The sequence below is a fragment of the Azolla caroliniana genome, unplaced genomic scaffold, assembly GCF_043228905.1.
Source record: "Azolla caroliniana isolate FFs.n. ecotype wild unplaced genomic scaffold, voAzoCaro1.0.p SCAF_5, whole genome shotgun sequence".
In the NCBI taxonomy this organism is placed as follows: domain Eukaryota; kingdom Viridiplantae; phylum Streptophyta; class Polypodiopsida; order Salviniales; family Salviniaceae; genus Azolla; species Azolla caroliniana.
Window position 1 is genome coordinate 6,672,788 of NW_028230440.1, and position 21,265 is coordinate 6,694,052.

Here is a 21,265-nt window from a genome sequence, read left to right on the forward strand (position 1 = left end):
ATTGCATTCTCATTCATAAGCGTGAGACGACTCTTCATGCGCCTCCATGCATGTAAATTAAGAGGTGCCCCCCTTGCGAGTGTGCTTAATATTTCAAATGTTACCTTAACTTGACCTAATAAATCTTTAAGCATTAAATCGTACATACCTCTAGTGAACGCAATATACCTCGCCGAACAATACATGAAGGGATCAACCTCCTCTGCCTCTTCTTCGGATGAAGCCGACTCATAGTCTTCGGATGTAGACGAATCCAAGTCATCGTCGATGGTTGCGGAGTATGGTGATGCATAACCATCCTCAGAATCATACAAGGACGTGATTAAATCTATTTCGTTGGGATTCATCTCGAATGAATCTAACTAATCTAATTAAGAATCTAACTAATCTGGTTATAAGAATCTAACTAATCTGATTATAACTGATTAAGAATCCCCCTAATATGATTAAGACTCTAACTAATCTTATTAAGAATCTAACTAATGTGATTAAGAATCCCCCTAATCTGATTAAGAATCTAACTAATCTTATTAAGAATCTAACTAATCTGATTATAACTGATTAAGAATATAACTAATCCTGATTAGCTTTTAGAGATTGTGCAAAATAAGAATGTGATTAAGACGCAGAATGTGATTATAAGACAGATATTGGAGATGCAATGAGCTATGATTAAAATGACAGAGAATGGTTTAAAGTGACAGAGAATGTGATTAATTTACATGTTAAGATGACCGTTTTTCTGGCCGTTTACATAACAGGTTGGGCGACCTGGTTGGGTGACCAAAACAAAAGATAATTAATTTTAAAAGGTTTGGGCAACCTGGTTGGGTGACCAAAACAAAAGATAATTAATTTTAAAAGGTTTGGGCAATACCACAACTTGCGATTGGTTTAAAACCATACATTCAGAACATCCACAATAATTGTTGGGAACAACATTTCCATTAACAAGTAATCGCGTTTACAATACCACAACTTGCGATTGGTTTAAAACCATACATTCAGAACATCCACAATAATTGTTGGGAACAACATTTCCATTAACAAGTAATCGCGTTTACAATACCACAACTTGCAATTGGTTTAAAACCATACATTCAGATCATCCACAATATTCAGATTGAGATAAATACATTCGGATTGAGATAAATAATTGTTGTAAACAACATTTCCATTAATAAGTAATCGCGATATACAATGAGTCGATTCTCACTATACAAAATTTTTGGGGATTCCAAAATATAGTTACAACATCAGCTCTATAGCCAAATCTGTGCTGAAAACAACATTCCCAAAATTTACAATATGGAGCCACCGGTCGCAGGTGCAAATCCTAATATCGATCGTGCCCACTCGTCCACATGAATCCGAAGTGAATCCACTTCGCGTTTGGTGAACCACATCTCTGTGCCCTGTAACCAAATATGTATAAGAACACATCTATACACAATCCACATGAACAAGGAATTGCAATTACACTTACAAAAGTCGAAGATATCCATCCTTGTAAGAACTCCCTCACCAACATTTGGATAGTCTTCATCACATAAAAGCCACAATCCCAACAATTTGGCTGTGTTGGGATGTGCAGTACCTGATGTCGACCATTGGGCACAATGGTGTGGTCTGACGGTTCAGATGAAATTGTCCAAATCGCCAACTCTGCCATTCTCCGCATGTTGTCTGTTGCTGGTCTGTTCAATGGATCGCAGAAGACTACTTTGCTAGTTAGCTTAGAAGCTTGTTGTCGCATGGTGAACCACAAGTTCCAATGCCCATCAAGCACGATCGGAATGAACGTAATCTCACATTGCGCAACTTTCTTAAGGATGTCTTGCTCCTTCATTGCCTGCTGGTGTAGCTGCACCCATAGTGGGTCGACGATGGTGAAGCGTTCTGTCACCTCGAGTGGCAATGAGTATTCCATCCACAACGTGAATAAGGTCATAGTCCATGTCGATGCCATTTCACGGCTCTTGCATATGGTCTCAAGATCTGACTCGGTAACATCAAGGGCCATATCGAGACGTGGGCAAGTTAGCTGGTACCTGAATGCATGGAAATATGTAGTTTTGAGTAGGTAAATCACACTCCATGTCAATTAGTAAGATACTAGTTTATATTTCACTTAAACCCTACCTGGAAAAGTGTTTATTTGGGGTTTGAATCCATAACCTTATGCCCTTGCCATGTTGAATTTGAACTATGGCCACATCCGATGCAGCGTCATCTGAATCTGATGTTAGGGAAACAACATCAGTGTTTGACTCGACCTCCTTCCGTCGGATTGGCATTTTCGGTCGTCTCCGTCTCGGTGGAGTGGACACACCACCCTCAGATGGGTTTTGACTCTCATCCACATCCGTGGACACACCCTGCGGTTGGGTGGATATCCCCGCCTTTTTACACTGTTTCACCACAATAAGACACATCTTATTATCTGAATTTTGCCAATAAACCCTCCAACAATCTGAAATGAAATCCTCACTCATACTTACATAAGAATCCAAACCAGCTGCTATCTTCTTCGTCAACATCTCCAAACGCTCATCCTTATTGGAGTCGTATATAGTCATCTCTTTGTCCATAAATCGTGCCACGAACTCTGCCTGTGTGTCAAGACGGAGTTCAGCAGGAATAGAGTTGTATTTCGAAACAACCCTAACCTTCAACTTTCGGATATATTTTTGTCGATTTCTGTAGTACTTGATTTCCGGGTCCATGAATCTTTTGAGTGATCTTTGACGCTCATAACTGTTAAAGCATGCCCCCGGAATACCCTCCTCCTCCTCTATACGCATCCCTCGTGGTAGGACTACGTCTATTGCATGTTCTCTGCGTAAATGTGACTCCATGTCACTTTTTTTCCGATACCACCTTGGCGAGAGGCGGCAAAACTCAGTGTAGATACATGCACGAGCCTTGTTCCCATTTGCATCTCTTCCAACCTTATACAACAAGTCGGGACGAGGAGCAACTGTTCCTTCTGCACCTGTGTTACATATTTAAGATTGACATAAAGATTGAGATATTGCAACGACACCAAATCCACATACCATTTGGAGGAGCATCTTGGTCCATTTTGTCCCCACTCGTACACATGTCGGCTCCTCGACTTCGCCAATGTCTTCTAACGAAGACCCTTTAACAAATCACGAGTCAACATACATGCATCAAACCCTAAACCATTCTTGGGGGAGATTGGTTCGTGACATACCTCTCTTGAGTTGGATATATATCACTGTTATCGAAATCCCACCAATCTTTGTACTTGGAGTTGGAAGTCATCTACCACCATTCAAGTAATCAAACATTTTTTGATTTTAGTACTCAAACACACAAAATATCAAGTTTAAGCAAGCAAATCATTAAAACCAACAATCAAAATATAGATGATTAAATCAAGTTTAAGCAAGCAAATCTAGTGAACGCAAGATCATAATAAGTTTGATAGGCCTCACCTATAGTGTGGATAAGAGTGGTTACATCCTCTTCTAGATTATGCCTTCAAGATACTGGCTGGGATTAGAGTGGCTGGAAATCAACAAAGCCTTGCCTATTAGATCCTATTATACTTCACTTATGGTTCGCTTATCTTCTTGTCTATAGTGACTCTAAACCCTAAAGCTTAAACATGTCTATGCATCAATATGGTCCATACAATCTTCTTGTCTATAGTGACTCTAAACCCTAAAGCTTAAACATGTCTATGCATCAATATGGTCCATACAATCTTGCTTGTTTTCATTATTATTAAGAAGCGATGAATATAACATTGTGGAAGATATAATAACAAGGAGCATACCTGGGAATAGTGATGGAGGAGATCGATTTGTGATGGAGGAGATCGATTTGTGCAGCCACAGACGATTTGTGATGGAGGAGCTCCCACCTCTTTCCCGGCAAACCCAACCTGTCAATCTCGTTTGAAAAAATGACAGATTATGACAGGTTTAGGGCTTTTATAGACATCCCTAAAGGAGTCTCCCAACCTGGATAAACAGGTCTCCCAACTGTTTTAAAAATCAACAGTTGGGTGACCTGCTTCTTTTATTGAGTTGGTTGGGTGACCAACTCAATATAAACTCTAAAGGAGTCTCCCAACCTGGATAAACAGGTCGCCCAACTGTTTTAAAAATCAACAGTTGGGTGACCTGCTTCTTTTATTGAGTTGGTTGGGTGACCAACTCAATATAAACTCTAAAGGAGTCTCCCAACCTGGTTAAACAGGTCACCCAACCTATTTAAAAATAAACAGTTGGGTGACCTGTTTTTTTTTTTGAGTTGGTTGGGTGACCAAATCAACCAAAAATTTAAAAAAAAAACGGTTGGGAGACCTCTGACAGGGTTGGGCGACCGCCTGCACAGTTTTTTTTTTTGCGCCTTCTTCCTCATCCAAATTGGACGGTGCAGATCACACGCGCCTTCTCTGAGCGACCTGCACCGTCTGTGGCCGCGATTCCCTCACCAGGCCTCTTTATGATTTGTGTCATAATAGACACGTCGATATGTATGTATGTATGTATGCATGTATGTATGTATATATGTATTCTGAGGATGATGGATTATAAGACGAAACGAGAGCGAGGGGAGAATGCCAATGTCATTGTCCTTCAGCTTTCGAGTTTCCTAATGAAGGGAATGGTAAGGAAGGAGGAGTTGGGAGAGATGTCGATATGTCGATATGTCAAATATATGTGGTTGTTATGGATGAAGAACCATTGTCTAGATCATGTTATAACGAGCCCTCACTTCAAGGTTTGGGCCCTAAGAATAAGGGAACTCAATCTATGGATATGTTGTAGCAATGTTGTTAATAAAAATTGGCATCATGTAAATAGCACATCGAAGGGGAAATCAATGAAAAAACCGAGTTGTGCTTAATGATACTTATTTTAACCAAGTTGTGTGGTTTATGGGGATTTATGCCCCTAACCAAGTCGCTCAACGTATTTCATTATGGGGCTCACTCCTTAAGACCCTATGTGTGGATTGCCGAAGATTACTTACGGGAGATTTTAACATGTGTGTTGATGCATCTCAATCCACGTCTAGGCATTCAATCATGGATGGTCCTGAGCAAACTATTTGGGTTTCATTGACTATGGAAGTTCTAATGTTTGCTATTTGGATGTGGTTGCATGGGAATGATCCATGTTTTACCTTCGAAATTGCTCAACATAGTCAGACATGGAGTCAATTAGATAGGAATGATGATTCTTTTTTACTAACATCACTTTGGATGACGGTTCTAGAAGACGTGAGCTTCATATCACTTCCCTATTTGTTTGGACGTTTGTATTCATGCAATTGACATATATATAATCCTCACTTGCTTATAAGCCTCCATTATGCCTTAGCTCTTCTCTTTTGCTTCAACTCACTTTGATTCTCTCACGGAGCAAATTTTGGTGAATTTTTCTCAAAAAGTGGATAATAAAGGAGTAAAAGCATGGGATACCCCTTATGAGACATTAAGATCATTCATTGTATGTTGGGGTAACTATTGCCCAATGATGATGACGAAGTCTTCTTCAACAATTCTCACAAGTTCTCTCTAGGTGTAATGCATTATTGATACATGCACCATTAGATGAGGAGCTTTTGGATATCCAAAGTCAATTGCATGTTATATATTTCTCAGTTGCAATGCCAAATTTATAATTCATATGCTAAGATGCAACAACACATGGATGGACTCATAGATAATCAATGTCAATCTTATTTGTTTTTCCAAGCATTACATCTTGCTTGATCTAATGTGGTACATGTGGAGCAAGGGGATGAATTTATAGTGGATCTTGCTATAATAACTGCAATATGTGTTCATTACTTTTTAGGAGTTGATTGGCCCACAATTGTTTATGATGAATGTTGTAAGCAGAGAGCACGTCTCTCCTCAAGACAGATGTCTTTTTATAATGGAAATTTTGTTATAATGCATAAATATTAGAGTGGGTCATACATACAAGAAACAATTTTATTTTTTTAACTTCATGTCTTTTTATTGTGCTCTATCTTATTTCCTTATTTGAGTCACCTCTTATCACAATAGGAAATGCCACTTTGGCCTGCCCCCCAAAATTCATCTCGTTAATGCCAAAACTCTTTACTTCATTTCGCAATGACCCACTTTATTATGAAATTGCAAAGAAATCACCACACCTGAAAACATATACTGAAAAGCCTTCATTAGGTAATAAAATAAAAGGAGAAGTTTAGTATTCAACTCCATATATCCGTCAACATCATTTTTATTGTTCTATTCACATTCATATTGTGCAACATAATGTGAACAATTAGAAGTACAATAATAACATACAATAACAATAACAATAAGCTTCTCAAATATACCCCTAGTGTCTCTCGAAATTTTCATAATAGTTCGAGGTTGACTACGAGGGAATTTTGTTAAACGAGCTGCCTATAACAAACATTACTTTATTTGGAGACTTCACTTCATTAATGTCGTCATTCTCATCGATTTTAATTAATGTGCCCAAGTGCACAAATAACCCCATGGTAGATTGTGTCTTGATATGTATACAAATATCTGGTCCAGTAAGGAATTCCATGGATGTAAAATATGATTTCCCAAATCAAACGCCCACCACTCCGACAGTGTCCTAACAGCTGTGTGAAACCAAAGCCTACCGACCAATCCAATTGGGGTCCATCTCCATGGGTTTGTGGCCAAAGTTACTTAAACTGAGCTCCTCTTGAATCCTAGCAATGATGGCATGCCAATCTTGGTTCGATGCCCCTTCTTCCAACACCGCATTCCTCGCATCATCATCACTTCCCATGGCATCATCATCATCGTTATCACTGCACATGAACAACAAACAACAAAAACAATTGGATGGTTGGAAAAAACACATCTCTCCCCCACATATTTTCCAAAGTGGATAGAGAATGATTAAAAGGAAAATCTCCAAAGTTGTATCCTTAGTGTTTTTTCCTACAAAGTGTTACATTTGATATCAATCAGAACAAAGTACCTTCGTTTCGATTGAAGACGACTCTGAAGGTGCAGGACCCCAACATGAAGTCTTGCAATGAGGTGCTTTAGGTTTCCATGTTTGTGGATAAGGTGAGCTAGAATGCATAAGATTCCCACTAGAAGGCCCACGACATATCCGACCGCAAATCCTCGCCATTCGATGACATTGTCTATTACCCTCTCCCTGGAATCATGTAAGCTATAACCCGGGGATGGGGGTGTGGCATGGGTGCACAAAGGAAGCTTCGCAAGGGATGAAATGACATCGGTACACAACCCATCATTGTCTTGGAAAGATGAGCTGTTGAAGGTTTGGAGCCACTGTGATGTGGTCGGGATGCTTCCTTTCAGATGGTTGCTCGAGACATTTACGAATGCCAGGGAAGTAAGCATTTCGAAGCTTTGCGGAATCTCTCCTTCCAACCTATTCTGGCTCAGATCTAAGGATTCTAATTTCACCAAGTCCCCCAATGCACTAGGGATCTCCCCGTCCAGGATATTTTTCGATAGGTCTAACGATAGAAGTTGCACCAGTGCACCGAGCTCCGGTGGGATGTGACCAATGAGTAGGTTATTGGATAAGTCGAGATCCGTGAGGAGTTGCAAGCTGCTGTAGGTTTCGTTCTCGCCCTTCAATGTGATGGACAAGTCATCGATAATGTAGTTCTCGTGATCGATGACTGCCTTGGCACTTGATCCCGCATTGGGATTGATCATCCCTTTCAATTCGCCGAGGCTTGATGGTATTGGTCCGGTGAGACGATTGTAGGAGAGAATAAGGACTTGAAGCTGAGGTAGGCTCAGCCCCATTGAGCTCGGGATGCTCCCATTGAGCTCACAAGAGCCCAAATCTAACACTAAGAGTTGATCTAACAAACTGATGAAGCTTGGTATAGGTCCACCTATAGGGTTTCCCTGGACATTGAGAATAAGTAGGCTGGATAGGTTACTGAGAGACGACGGAAGGGGTCCTCGGAGGGAATTGTAGCTTAGATCCAAGGTTTGTAGTTGGTTGAGTTGAGAGAGACTAGCCGGAACCTCGCCCGAAAGTTCATTACTATCCAACCTTAGGAATTTGAGGTTTGGAATAAACGTGAAGAAGGCCGATGGAATGGGTCCGGAGAGCTTATTGGATGAAAGCTTGAGATACTCTAAGCTCGAATTTCGGACTACAAGATCGCTAGGAATAGCCGTGAAATTGTTGAAGGACAAATCAATCCTGACGATTGCTGGAAGGCTTAGGAGGAAGGAAGGGACTTCTTGAGGAGATAGGAGGTTCGTGTCGAGGTCCAACTCTTCCAATGATTGAAGATGTCCCATCGACGAAGGAAGGATGCCATCGAATTGATTGAGGGAAAGATCGAGGAATTGGAGTTCCGTAAGGGCCTCAAACATGTCCGGTATAGGGCCATAGAGGGAATTCATCGCAAAGGATAGCGTACTAAGCAACGTTAGATTGGCGACAAAGCAAGGGATGGTGCCTGTGATGTAAGTGTTGTCTGACACGTCCAATGAGGTGAGAGATGGGAAGGGCGGGGGTCCCGTGTCGCACGAGAGAGTGTTGTTGAAACTGTTTCCGGAGAAGTCCAGACTTTTTTTGGCGAGCCGCCACGCCCACTCCGGTATCTCTCCATCGAATTGGTTCCCCGTTAGGGTAAACAAGGAGAGATTTGTTAGGTGTCGGAGCCAAGGGGGGAATGGACCGCTGAAATCGCAGAGGCTTATATCGAGCGACTGGAGATGGACGAAAGAAGGGATCCAATCAAGCGGGGGTAACGAATGAAGGCCGGCATTCGAGGAGATATCGAGCTCCTCGAGCAATGCAAGGTGGCCGAGCGAGGACGGGACTTCCCCCGTCAGATTGTTGGTCCCGAGGTGGAGATTGGTGAGGGTCGTGCAATTCCCGACAAGTGGGGAGATAGTTCCCGTAATCGAGTTATAGCTCAAATCCAAATAGGATAGGTGAGGCAAACTCCATAGTTCATCGGGAATGGGGCCAGTTAGGACGCGGTTGCTATCGGTCCCATAAATATGTGGGGAAGCTTGTGCTTGGAAGCTAAGGTTAAGGTATGATAGTGACACGAGGCTCCCGATCTCCGGTGGTATGGAACCATGGAAGAGTTGGCATCCCAAGTCAAGTGTGGATAAGGAGTTCGAGATGTTGGACGAGGAAAGGGCGAGTAGGGCATCGGGGGTGAGGCTGCCTCGGAGCGCCGTTTGTTGGGCGCGGACGAGGATGGCCTGGTCGGTCGGGTCAATGCCTCCGCAATTGTTGAGGCTAAGGCGGATTACGTGGCCATGGGCGTCACATTCCACGCCCGTCCACTCGCAACAATTGGTATCGTTGTGGTCATTAGTAGTAGAAGAAGTGTTTGTGGTTAGTGTCCATGAAGAGAGCCAATGTCCAGAAGGGTCCTCTTCTACAGCATATTGCTTGAATTCCAAGAGGCCATTCCTATGCTCAGGAATGCAAACTGAAGAAGATGATGATGATGATGGGGAAGAAGAAGAAGAGTGTACCAATTGTAATATACACAAAAATATAAGCTCCACTGCCAAATAAGCCATGAACATAATATATATATATATGTATGTATGTATGTATAGAGATTTACATATGTGCAAAGAAGGAAAAAAGAAGAAGAAAGAAATAGCTTGCTCTGTTCTTCCTATGGGCGAGACTCACTTCTGGTTTGTATGCAAAAGAATCAAAACACCTGATGAAAACCCCCGGGCCCTGAATCTAGTGAAACCCTTCATTCAAATAGAGGAAGGCAAAAGCATGAAGAGATAGAAGGTCGGTCTCAAAATAGCCATTTGACAAAATAAGAAACTCAGCAATCGTTATGTTAATCTAAGTTCCTTACCCTGACCATATTTGGCGATTGTTATCTGTGTGTATTATACAATTATACATATACTCTGGATCGTGCTATTCATTCCCTTGACCCCAATCGATACCTTGACCACCCAAAACGAGACCAAGACCCTGACTTGTTACCACCATGATTGGTGAAGGTTTCGTGGGTGGTCAAGTGGCCACCCAGACCAAGGTCCCCAGGTGTTACCATCATTAATAGTGAATGTGTTATTGGCCACTTGACTAGCCTACGAGTGATCATCGATCAATATTATTGTGCACAAATCATTAACATAACTTGCCCATGGGTCCCTTACCACCCAAACCAAGTCCCCAGGTGTTACTATCATTAACTTTGAATGTGTTATTGGTCATGTGACTACCTTACGAGTGATCATCAATCGATATTATTGTGCACAACCCATTAACCAAACTTCCCTAGGTAGGCCAAGAAATCATTGTGAATCTTTTGTTGTTGATCCGATGCTCTTGTTATCTTGACTACAAAAGTTGCTCATTGGTCATAGTGATCCATTTGTTCCCCTCAATACTACACATCCATACAACTTGCTTTGAAAAGTAAAGGCCTAACGAAAGCTAAACATCATCGATAAGTATGTTTGTCCATGACATGACTACTCTTTCCCAACTTTTAAGTCCCAACTTTTGATTTCACAACAAATTCTTAATTTTCATTTTGTAGCACCCACTTTATGAAAAAAGAGCTATTTGCTCTTACATCCATTCATGCTTTCCCATTGGGATGAAGATAAGTCCTATAGATTCACATTTATTTGAATGGTATAATAATAATAATTATTACAATACATTTCATGCTAAAGCACTATGGCAAGGTATTGCATTTATACATTGTGTAATAAGAGGTTTCACATCTATGAGAAATTATTGCCAATTGAAATTCTAAACTTCAAATACATATAGTTTTGTAGCCTAACATTGTCAGTGTCACGGAATGGATTTTATGTTGCATTCATTATATACAAAAAAAGGAACTTTATTTGGTTTGAGATCATGCACCACGAATTTGCACCTAGAAAATGAATATAGAGCGTTGCCACAATTGCATTCCACAATCCGATGGACGAAAACGACAACATTACCCTTACAATGTTAATAATAATCACATTCACGTTGAAAATGTAAATGGCTTTAGATAATTGACACTATTGCATTTCCACAAAGTAAATGGTGGTAGCATTGCCCCTGTAATGCAATAATGCAATGCTCAATAGTAGTAACAAAGAAACACATGCACTATAATTTGGTCTACATCAAGCTTTAATGTTGTGCATCATATTGCATTGGTTTGATCTTGAGAAACATGGAAAGCTAACCCCTTGACTATTTTAAATTAATCCTTGAGTTTTTCAATGAGGTGTTCATGGCCAATCTGGCAATATATGCAAACGAAGTCTTGAGAAATATTGAAAATTGAAAGGTAGTTCCAAGCTTGATGTGATATAATCGGGTTCTTTGGCATAATTGACATTCTAGAATGGCAAAGTTGGACACATTCAAAGATTTAACAAATTACAACATCATGAAAAACACTCACGTGTAGCAAGGCTCCAATGTCATCCAACTAAGCTATAGGGTCCAGATTAGTGTTGGACAAAGAGGCAGGTTTTGAAATACTTTATTTCCACCCTTGTATCCTATAATAAATCCCAAACTCTTACTTGGACACATTTAGTTTGGAAACATAGCCATACAAGATGTATGCAAGCGTGTCTCATAACTAAATCTTAGCTTTACTATTTGAGCTATGATGATACTTATAACAAGGTGTGATGTTCAAAACCAATCATTGGATGGATGTACATTTGAACATCTAACCCCCCCTAAAAGAGGATGTACATTGTTTCAAGCAAGCATCGTGTGAACGATTTCATTGTTTCATCAAGGTTGCGTTGTAATTATAAAACTGAAACATTATGCGACATTAACATCATTTCGAAGTTATTTGTACTTACAATGGATGTTGGTTAAACTCTGGATGGGTAGATTAAAAAGATCAAGGATGAGAATGGATGTTTCTCTAGATCTCGTTATTAAACTTTTAATCGCTCGACCATCATCATTCATTTAATACACGTAGCCATTTGTGTCACTCATATGACATTAACATGGGTATATATTTCGTGGCCACCCATTACTTTACCATTTCCTTTCGGTTTAGTGAGTAAAAATGAAAAGCCCATTCCAAAGATCATCTACCAAAACGATGTCTAATCGGACGCACCGCCATGTCTAATCGGACAAAAAACAAACTAAAGAAACTGTGTGGTGAGTAGATACACAAGAATAGAGTATGGGTAGCTTTTTATACGAGAAGAACAAGCTCAACAAAAGAAAAAAGGCTCATTTTGCTTTTCGCCTTTTGCTTTTTGCTTTTTGCTTTTTGGGTTTGCATGTTTGCTTCTTGACTTTTTGGTAGCAAAACAGAGGGTAATTCATCAAAACGCATCACCTTCCATTAAAGAAGAACAAGCCCAGGAATGTCTCCTCTATTCACTAGTAGAGGGTATCATAAGAAAAGGTCCTTCACCTTCCATAAGAGAAGAAAATACATACCCCTTCAACATTGCAAACTTGGTTGGAACATTCCATATCCTCTCCCTCTTCTCTCCATTCTGCCATTCAAAACAAAATAAAGGGTTTTATCTGTTTTTTTATTCAGATTTTCTCTTCTTCTTCTTCTTCTTCTTCTTTTTGTCTATCTCCTAGTGGGATGGCACGAGAAAAAGAGAAAAGACCCACATATGTATATGGCAATGGATTAAACGGGGGAAATGCACACATATACAAACCCACATACATGGTATTGCTTTAAAAGGGAAAACAATGCACACACACAAGGTAATGATTTAAAATGCAAAAATTTCACATAATGTACATAGTATAACCTGTATATATATATATATATATATATATATATATATATATGGCATGCAGTATATACACATACGATGGGGCGAGTCTTCCGAGCCTGCATTGGAGTGCTTGTTCTGATGTGGTAGTATCCACAACATGTCCGTTAATATCGATTGTGTAAGATTTTCCTTGTGTGGTTGGAAGACCTCTATTTGATAGAACAAGGAGATCCTCCTCATGAAGCTCCCTCCCATTCACAAGGATGCTTGTGTCACCGCCACTACAATCTCTAGCAAGAGGGAAGTTGAGTTCTTCTATAAATGGCTGCAAAACAAAATGTTATTACATTTCCATTTTCTTTTTTGTTTTCTCTATGGGAAAGTATTGGGACTATCTTGTTAATCTTATCTTTTATTTTTGGATATTAAACTTGTTAGGTTTCTAAGCAATCTTTATGTTGCTGCGGATAAAACTTACCGGAACAATTCCTAGACATGGACCACCCATTACACCCCAGAACCCTGCTCGATAGTCATACCTGTTGAAATTTAAGGTTAAAATGATATATCCTTATCTCTTGTTACACATGCACTCTCAAAATTGTTGATGCATCCTAATCTCTTATTAATTTCTCCTCAAACTATTAATGCATCCTACTCTCACTGTAAAATTCACTCTAAAAAATTATTAGTGCATCCTAATCTCTTATTAATCTACTCTAAACACATCCTGGTCTCATGTTAATACATTCCCAAAATCCACCCTATTCCAATCCACTTTTCTCTAAAAAATGCATTCTAATCCCATTGTTAATGCATCCAAACCCCATGTCAATGCGTTCTAAATACATCCTAATCTCATGTTAATCCACTTTTCTCTCAAGAACGCATTTATTTTCACCTCAGGTATATCCACTTTCTTCTCTCAAGTTATGCTTCCTAATCTCCTGTTAAAAAGTATTCACTCTTAAAGCGCATCCTCATTTCAGAATCTTTGAAGAAGAAGAAGAAAGCACATAGTAAAGAGTTCTTCTAATTGAGCAAATCTAAGTTAGCGCATTCAGAGTAAAAAGAAAAGAAAAAAACAATCAAAAAAATACCAACCAATAAGTACCAGGATGCATCAATCCGGCTTGTGTCTCCACTCTTTTTAACACCGTATCAGGTATGATGTGGCCATTCACCACCACCTTCCTTTGCCGATTACCATGTGTTTGTCCTACTTTTCCCAACTCACTGATACCTTTCCTTAGCAATCTTGCAAGATCCTTGGGCCCTTTGCTCACACCTCGGAAAGACGGTTCATCATTAGGAGAATTCACAATGTTATCAACATTCCTTATCTTATGATCATGATTTGTATTTTTTTTATTCAAATCTAACATTGAATCATATGAAAGATGTCTAAACAATGGTGATCCAGGAGCTGGTGAGCATATTGATGAATCATTGTCATCCTCGGGAGCTCGTATCACATCGATTAGGTCTTGGCTAGATGCAATATGACAAGAATCATTGAAGAAATGTTCAATGAGAGGAGAGCCAGGTGGAACTGCCAATGGTTCTGACTTAGTACGTGGTATAGTATCAGAGGTTATAGATCGTTTTTCCGTTTCCATTGTCTCAATTGATTCACTCAGGTTCTTTGTAGTGTAAGAACATCCATCAAATCCTTGCATTTCTCTACGATGGGTTCTCACCATGACCTCATCAGACTCTTTGTAAGTAAACCCATTTGCTTTCTGTTTCAAAGAGCTCGAATCTGATGGAAAACCAAAACCCGCAGCCATGTCATCCCTCATGATATCATTTCTTGTGAGATCATGTGAACCATGAGTGTCAAAGCTTCCTACTGGGATAGATCTACTATTACTACTGTTGAAAGAGGGAGATTGAACATAAGCTCCATTGATAGCCCCACATACATTCCTTTGCATACCATCACCATCATATTCACCATGCCTCCAATGCCTATCAAAAACTCCATGAGCTTCCAATATACTGGTTATAGGTCCAGACCCCATCTCACATTCTGGTTCACTACTTTTATGAAACCCAAAAAGAATGCCATCCTTACTTCTATCTAGTTTCTCGTGCTGAAGATTAGAGCCAGAGTAGAATTGGTTTGTTCTATGAGTATAAAAAGAAGAATGCTCATTTTGGGCCAATCCTTCATCAAACCCATGAATATTGCGTGCTTCCTGAAAAACGTAGTTAGGTTGAGGTGCTTGTATTTGCTCGTCTTTTTTAGAAACCTTTCTAAATGTTGGTGGATTTTTGTCACGTCCAACCACATTGAATTTTGATGTTTTCCCACAAGCACTACACTTGAGCTTTTGCAAGGCTTCCCTAACATGGAGATGTGTGGGAACTTGAAGTATTTTACAGCAGTATTGACAAAGAACATAAGGAGAAGCACCAGGTCCAGGGAAGGGGGGATGCGTTCTCTCTTTTATTTGAAAAAGAGTCGAGTTTCCCATCCTCTTCATATGGCAGTACTCCACTTGATTTTGGTTGACTGGAATATTGCTCCTATATTGACGATGATGATAATGATCATCATCATCATCCTGTGCCATTGATGATAGTTGAGAAATTTGTTTGCGTTGCTCATAGGGACTGAAATCATTTTTATGTGAAGTTGGCAATGGCATCGTGTAACCATTTCGGTGCATTATATTCAACTTTTCACATGGAAATTTTGAGGAATCAGAACAATGTTGCTCATATGAAAGACCCTGGCAAATTGAGTCATCACTCATTTCACAACTCTGTTCTTGATCATTTGTTGCATTCATGGAGTGTATCTGATGACTAAATGTTCTAGGCATGAAGTTTGCATCTTGATTCAGTAAAGAACCAGAATAGTTTATGTTGCTTCCTCGGAAATGAGAGGCATTTCCCTGGCTTTGAGACATTCTTAGGGAGGATTTCTGAATGTCATGCATATATGTCTTACCGTTCTGATAATAAGGAATACCCTGATCAATACACAAATCTTTAATAACGTTGCTTTTATTGGATTGGCAAAGACTCTTCTCTCTCCCAGCTTCTGATGTTGACTTTCTACATGATTTTCTCCATGAATCTTCATTCACTACAGCATCATGGATGAGCTTCACATCCATATTGTTAGTCTCACTGTCGTCCATCCCCAAATTTGATGATTGTTCACTCCCAGATACAAATGAGCCACTCAAGTAATAACCCTTCTTCTTGCTAACACCCATATCCTCTACCAAAGATGGGCATACATTGTTTACTGATTCAATCCTAAAGCTCAACTCAGTTACATTATTACTACAATATTTAGAGTTTGTGTCTGAACAAAGCATTCTAGAGAAAGAAGAAACTAGTTTCCTAGGATCATAATCATCATCCCCATCGTTATCATCATTATCGTCCTTTAGGTCTAATCTTCTTCTAATGTTTGTCCTTGTATCTGCATGAGATTCTGATGCATCAGCCAATTGTCTTAACCAAGCATTTTCACCATGTCTTCTTGTATGATTAAATTTTCCATCTTTACTATCAACAACATGAGAATAGATCATATCATGACGATTGTTGTTATTATTTAGTACTGTAGAGTTTTCATTCAACAAATCAGCCTCAGGTATATCCATGTTCTCAGCTGAAGACCATAAAGGAGAAAAAACTCCTGTTTCGGATCCAGTGAAAGAAGCTGAGCCAATACCAGAAAAATGTCTACCAAGATGATTACCCGAGCTCCCTGTACTTGCAATAGAAGAATAAGAGGGCCTCCTATGAGAAGCATACAATGATGGTGATGAGTTATTGGTTTGGGACTCTTTTGGATTACCTTCATATGGCTTCTCAAGAAGTGCATTTTTGTGTTCATAAACATTTTGCCATGAAATACCTTCTTTGTGTCTATCAAATGTATTTCCTTCATCTATTCCATAAGAACCAATCTTAATATTGCTTCTACTAGATGCTTGATTTTCATCTGTTCCATTGGAAGAGGCAATAGTCATGTCCTCACATTTGAATTCACCATCAGGTGGTCTCACATGCTTCAGATTGATGCCAAGTCCGTGTCCTCTGCTATCCACTGAGGTATTATTGTTTGCTTGAGTTGGTCTATGTCTAGCTGTGAAATGACAGAAGTAAAGTAGAGTTATACCATAAAACAGAGAAAGGAGAAAAAAATGAGACGTGGTGAAGAATGCACAGGAGATATTGTTTGCCTTACCCAAGAGAAGTGTAGAACAAGTAGAGCATTTATATACTGCTGTCGAAGGCTCGGTGTGGAGCGTTGTGCATTTGGGACAACGAGTTCTTCTTGTACCAGGAGGAGGGAGAGTGATTGTTGTATTTGTTGTCATGACAAATGCGTCTATTCCCTGCACAAAACAGACAAGGACAGGTGATGGTGATGGTGATGGAGATGGTGATGGTGATGGTGATGGTTATGGTGAACATGGTGTGGATGATGATACAAAAGACTTCTGAAACAAGCTTCATGATGATGTTACTAATCATCACAGCCACTCGCAACACAAAATTTGCACTCATATGCAAAATGTGTCCTAGTCAGTGGAAGAAGATCTTTACAGAAATGCAAGAAGGAAAAAAAAAAAACAGAGTATTAAGAAAATGCAAATTATACCGGAGGAATTACTAAAACGCAAAAGGCAGAGCTTTTTACAAACAAATAAAAAATGTGATAAAACAACAACAGATTAATTGTATATACGCAAAAAGAGTGCTTGTAGTGATGCCCAAAGAAGACAGAGTATTTATAGAAATGCAAGAAAAACAGAGGATTTGTGGATATGGAGATGCTTTAGCTTACCAGAATCGGTTTGAAGAGATTTTGTCTGTAATTTTAGCTAATTGAAAGCTTGAATTAATCAGCTGGCAAAAAGAAATCAAATGCGAACCTGAGGCCTACTCGGAAACAACAAATCAACAGGGGAAGAAAGAAAGCAAATGAAAGCGAGAAAGAAGAAGCAAAAATACCTAGGATTTTCCATTGAGATTTAGCTTTAAAAAATCAGAGAAAAGGAGCAAGTGTGGATTTTATTTCTTCTTCTTCTTCTTCTTCTATGCTTCAATCAATTTGTCAGTGAAGAATTTTGTAGTTGTCTTTTTCTTGGGCTTCGATTAATGAAGATTTTGAGTTGTTTTCCTGTACCTCTCTCTCTCTCTCTCTCTCTCTCTCTCTCTCTCTCTCTCTCTCTCTTTCTTTCTTTCTTTCTTTGCTTTTTGCTTTTTGCTTTTTGCTTTTTGGGACAATGGAAGAAAACAAAAAGAAAAGCAGCAATATTGGAATAAGAGAAGAAAATAATAATTAATGATAAATAAATGCACGCTTGAGGAGGGGTATTCTGGTAAATACCAACAAAGTGAAGGGTATGGAGGGGCTAGAGAAAACACCCCTAAGACCTCCCGACTTCTTGTGTTGGCACTCTCGCTAGAATTTACCATTGCAGTTCTCTCAAACGGTCCATTGTAACCCAAGGAATTGAGTCATTGGAGAGCGTCACAATGTGGCCCTAATGCCCCTAGCAATAGCTAGAATTCCTCAAGTGGGCCATCTCGAGTGTATGGCATTTCTATGTTCATGAAATCTATCTTTATTATTGGTCGAGCTTTTGTTTCCATCCATGAAACAATAGGGGGCAATTTCTGGGAAAACCGCCCCCGAAACGATCGGAATTTTGTTTTGTTTATGCTAGAATTCTTTCCCTTTACTAGAACATTTGAACCTGCATTTTGTATTTATTTTTTAAGTGGAGGAAGGCACCTTCTTTTTTACACTCTCTATCCATTGATGATAGTCGATGCTCATCGAAGGACACTCGAGTGCATTTATTACCCACACAAACTTGATCACATGATTCACTCCATCATATGCATTGATGATAATCATTCAACTATAGAGAAACTTCATGGATCCCATGATCCACCCAAAGACCCTAGCATTGTCGTGTATGGATCCATTCCCTTGGATGATATCGAGACAATGGCAATCATCCATGGTCATGATGGGATCATTCAAAACTCCATGATGGATCACATGACCCAACATTTGACTTCAAGTTTCACATGCACATATGCATTTCCATGGGTGATGGAGTCCACAACCCTCATTGACACCTCAAATTTGTGTCTGGGAATTTTTCCCGTTAGTTAATCAATTGTTGTTCATTTGGCGTGCATGTTAAAACAGGTTTTACTTTAAAAACACCACAAATTTATGGTTATTGGCTAGAAAATTTATATATTTCTAATGGATTTTCTTCCCTTTATATATGTCTTAGTTTGTAGTTAAATATTTCAACTACCATTTTAGTACTTCACTTTTCCTCTTGCATTCTTATCCCATTCCAAACCAAACCCCATGAACCAACCAAACAATTAAACTTTCACATGTTCATATGCATCCGCATGAGTATCCTCAGTAATGATGATATGATCAATGGTCCTTATGAAACTTGTAATTCATCCATTACCTACTCAGTGAGGATATTGAATATATAAGTCTTGTAAATGAAATAGAAGTTTGGAAATTTGGTAAGATGGCAAATTTACTGACTTCTACCCAAGTTATGTACCTCATCCCTTCTCACCCCACATACATATGTTTGGAGATCATGAAACACATAACTAAGTTCACGTTAATTCTTTGTGTGCTCTCCATCCAAATTCAAAACTAGCAAGGATTATATTTCCCTTCATTGTAAGAATCGAAGAAGTGGAATATAAAAGTAAAACATGAATGTGGGCCACAATGTCCATTTGCTAGACTAATGTCTTGAAGGGCTATAATTCCTCGCTATCATGGACCACACAATGCAAATCCACTTTCATTGAATAACCTTTCAAATAACTCTCAACATTGTACTCCTCACCAAGAATCCAACCATCAAGTTTACTTGGTGTCTTTGATCAAGTGTTTTACTTTTTCGACCATTGATGTTTTTGGTGTGCAATGCTAGTAGTCTTTTCTTCCTATAAGTAAACTTGCTTAGGGTAGGTCACCAAATGTTCAGTTAGTCCAAATAAAGGTTTATGGTTAGGTCTAAAATGATATTCTTGAATCAAACCCTGTGCATATTTCCTCATTGATGCTTTGCATGACTAATCCACATCAAATTTTATAAGTGATGGCTTCGTAGAGTGTGATTTCTTATTTGTTGGGACCATTAGCCAATCTCCAATTATAGTTATTGCTTTGGATACCGTAGCATATTTTCAAACATTAAAGAGTACAACACCAAATCTCACAAATGTATGGGTTGCTAGATGAACGTCAAACTTCATTGCACATAGTCATAGTATTTCATATAGTTAAGCATGGCTTGACAATGTAGGATATCAAGCTACAAAAGGACATTGTAGGTTAAGGTTTTTGGTTATTATGTGTTGTTTCAACAGTTGTTATGAGAGTATACTTAACATCGATGAATATGGTGATTTAAATGTCATGAAATAGTTTGAACAAATGACACCACACAAATTTCAATGGATGACAAGTATCGTTGCTTTGACAAGGTAGTAAGAAACCAAAACTTAGATCATGGGGGTAGTCAAGATGAAAGTAGAAAGGTGGGAAGGGATATTGCTTGCAAGTTGCAACCATTAGCACCAATGAATCATTTACATTTCCCTCGCCTCAAATCCCATTGTCGGTGCATATCCCTTTCCAACTCATTCATCGGTGAATCATTTCCAAATCCTTTGGTACTCATTTTAGATTCATGTTAAGGTGTATTCCACTAAGATTTTTATGCAAGTGTGAGATATCATTTGCCTTGACAATTTTATTTTTAAATGGAGGATGGGCATATGATTATTATATTTGTTACACTACCCACAAAATATTTATATACTTAATTGGAGAAGTTGAAAAAAAATAGAGGTTGAAAGTGTTGATAAATGATGCTCTCATTAGGTCCATTCACCATTATGCATTGTTTCTTAGAATGGCAATTTATTCAACTTTGCGCAAATTAGTATGTCGAAGAGATAATAGTGCAAAGGCACCATTCACCAAGGGATTGTGTAAGTACCTTATGAACTTCTTATAACATAGCACATACAATCCAACTTACATGGTGCATTTCTTAAATTGGATTTCACTATTCAATATTCTGATTACTAGGGTATAAAGTTTGAATGGTTTCAACTACATACATGTAATTTATTAGTACTAAACAATAGGGGCATTTGGGTGAGTGATCAGGTACAACAAGCGATGCAAACATTGTTCACAAGAATAAATTTGGAAATCCCACGAATATCGATACCAGCATGCCATGAAAATGACTTTTTGGAAGTACGAATGAACATATGTTATTTATGAAATACCACTTTGGCAAATTGTGTACAACTTGAACATTCTTGGGAAGAGCAAGAATGGGATGACATTGATTGGGTGTCCACATTTACAGAATATGCAATTGTATAAACAACAATGTTTTAACCCGGAGAAAAATATTGTGAAGGTGTCATAGTTGACACATTTAGTTCCCG

General features: G+C 39.0%; 3 protein-coding genes across 6 annotated transcripts; all 3 read right to left on the reverse strand.

Moving 5' to 3' along the window:
- Nucleotides 1–1,301: 1,301 nt before the first annotated feature.
- LOC147863951 (uncharacterized) lies at nucleotides 1,302–4,117 on the reverse strand. The gene is made up of 8 exons (XM_087319323.1): nucleotides 3,809–4,117; nucleotides 3,465–3,537; nucleotides 3,221–3,291; nucleotides 3,060–3,145; nucleotides 2,502–2,995; nucleotides 2,143–2,411; nucleotides 1,487–2,051; nucleotides 1,302–1,415 (listed from the first exon to the last, which is right to left on the reverse strand). Exons 3-8 carry the CDS (start codon nucleotides 3,289–3,291, stop codon nucleotides 1,302–1,304), a joined length of 1,599 nt encoding a protein of 532 aa, XP_087175449.1. The 5' UTR covers nucleotides 3,465–3,537; nucleotides 3,809–4,117.
- Nucleotides 4,118–6,276: 2,159 nt separating this feature from the next.
- LOC147863952 (uncharacterized) lies at nucleotides 6,277–9,786 on the reverse strand. Its single transcript, XM_087319827.1, has 2 exons — nucleotides 7,005–9,786; nucleotides 6,277–6,831 (listed from the first exon to the last, which is right to left on the reverse strand). Exons 1-2 carry the CDS (start codon nucleotides 9,578–9,580, stop codon nucleotides 6,654–6,656), a joined length of 2,754 nt encoding a protein of 917 aa, XP_087175953.1. The 5' UTR covers nucleotides 9,581–9,786; the 3' UTR covers nucleotides 6,277–6,653.
- Nucleotides 9,787–11,764: 1,978 nt separating this feature from the next.
- Nucleotides 11,765–17,901, reverse strand: LOC147863953 (uncharacterized). Of its 4 annotated transcripts, XM_087319944.1 has the most exons (7): nucleotides 17,747–17,901; nucleotides 17,580–17,641; nucleotides 16,977–17,127; nucleotides 13,865–16,874; nucleotides 13,239–13,299; nucleotides 12,856–13,085; nucleotides 11,765–12,520 (listed from the first exon to the last, which is right to left on the reverse strand). In XM_087319944.1, exons 3-7 carry the CDS (start codon nucleotides 17,107–17,109, stop codon nucleotides 12,466–12,468), a joined length of 3,489 nt encoding a protein of 1,162 aa, XP_087176070.1. In that variant the 5' UTR covers nucleotides 17,110–17,127; nucleotides 17,580–17,641; nucleotides 17,747–17,901; the 3' UTR covers nucleotides 11,765–12,465. The 4 variants fall into 4 exon arrangements, with proteins under 4 accessions (XP_087176070.1, XP_087176073.1, XP_087176071.1 ...); XM_087319947.1 differs by lacking the exons at nucleotides 11,765–12,520; nucleotides 17,747–17,901 and having other exon boundaries at nucleotides 12,911–13,050; nucleotides 13,875–16,874; nucleotides 17,580–17,712; XM_087319945.1 differs by lacking the exons at nucleotides 11,765–12,520; nucleotides 17,747–17,901 and having other exon boundaries at nucleotides 12,911–13,050; nucleotides 17,580–17,712.
- Between the last annotated feature and the right edge of the window lie 3,364 nt (nucleotides 17,902–21,265).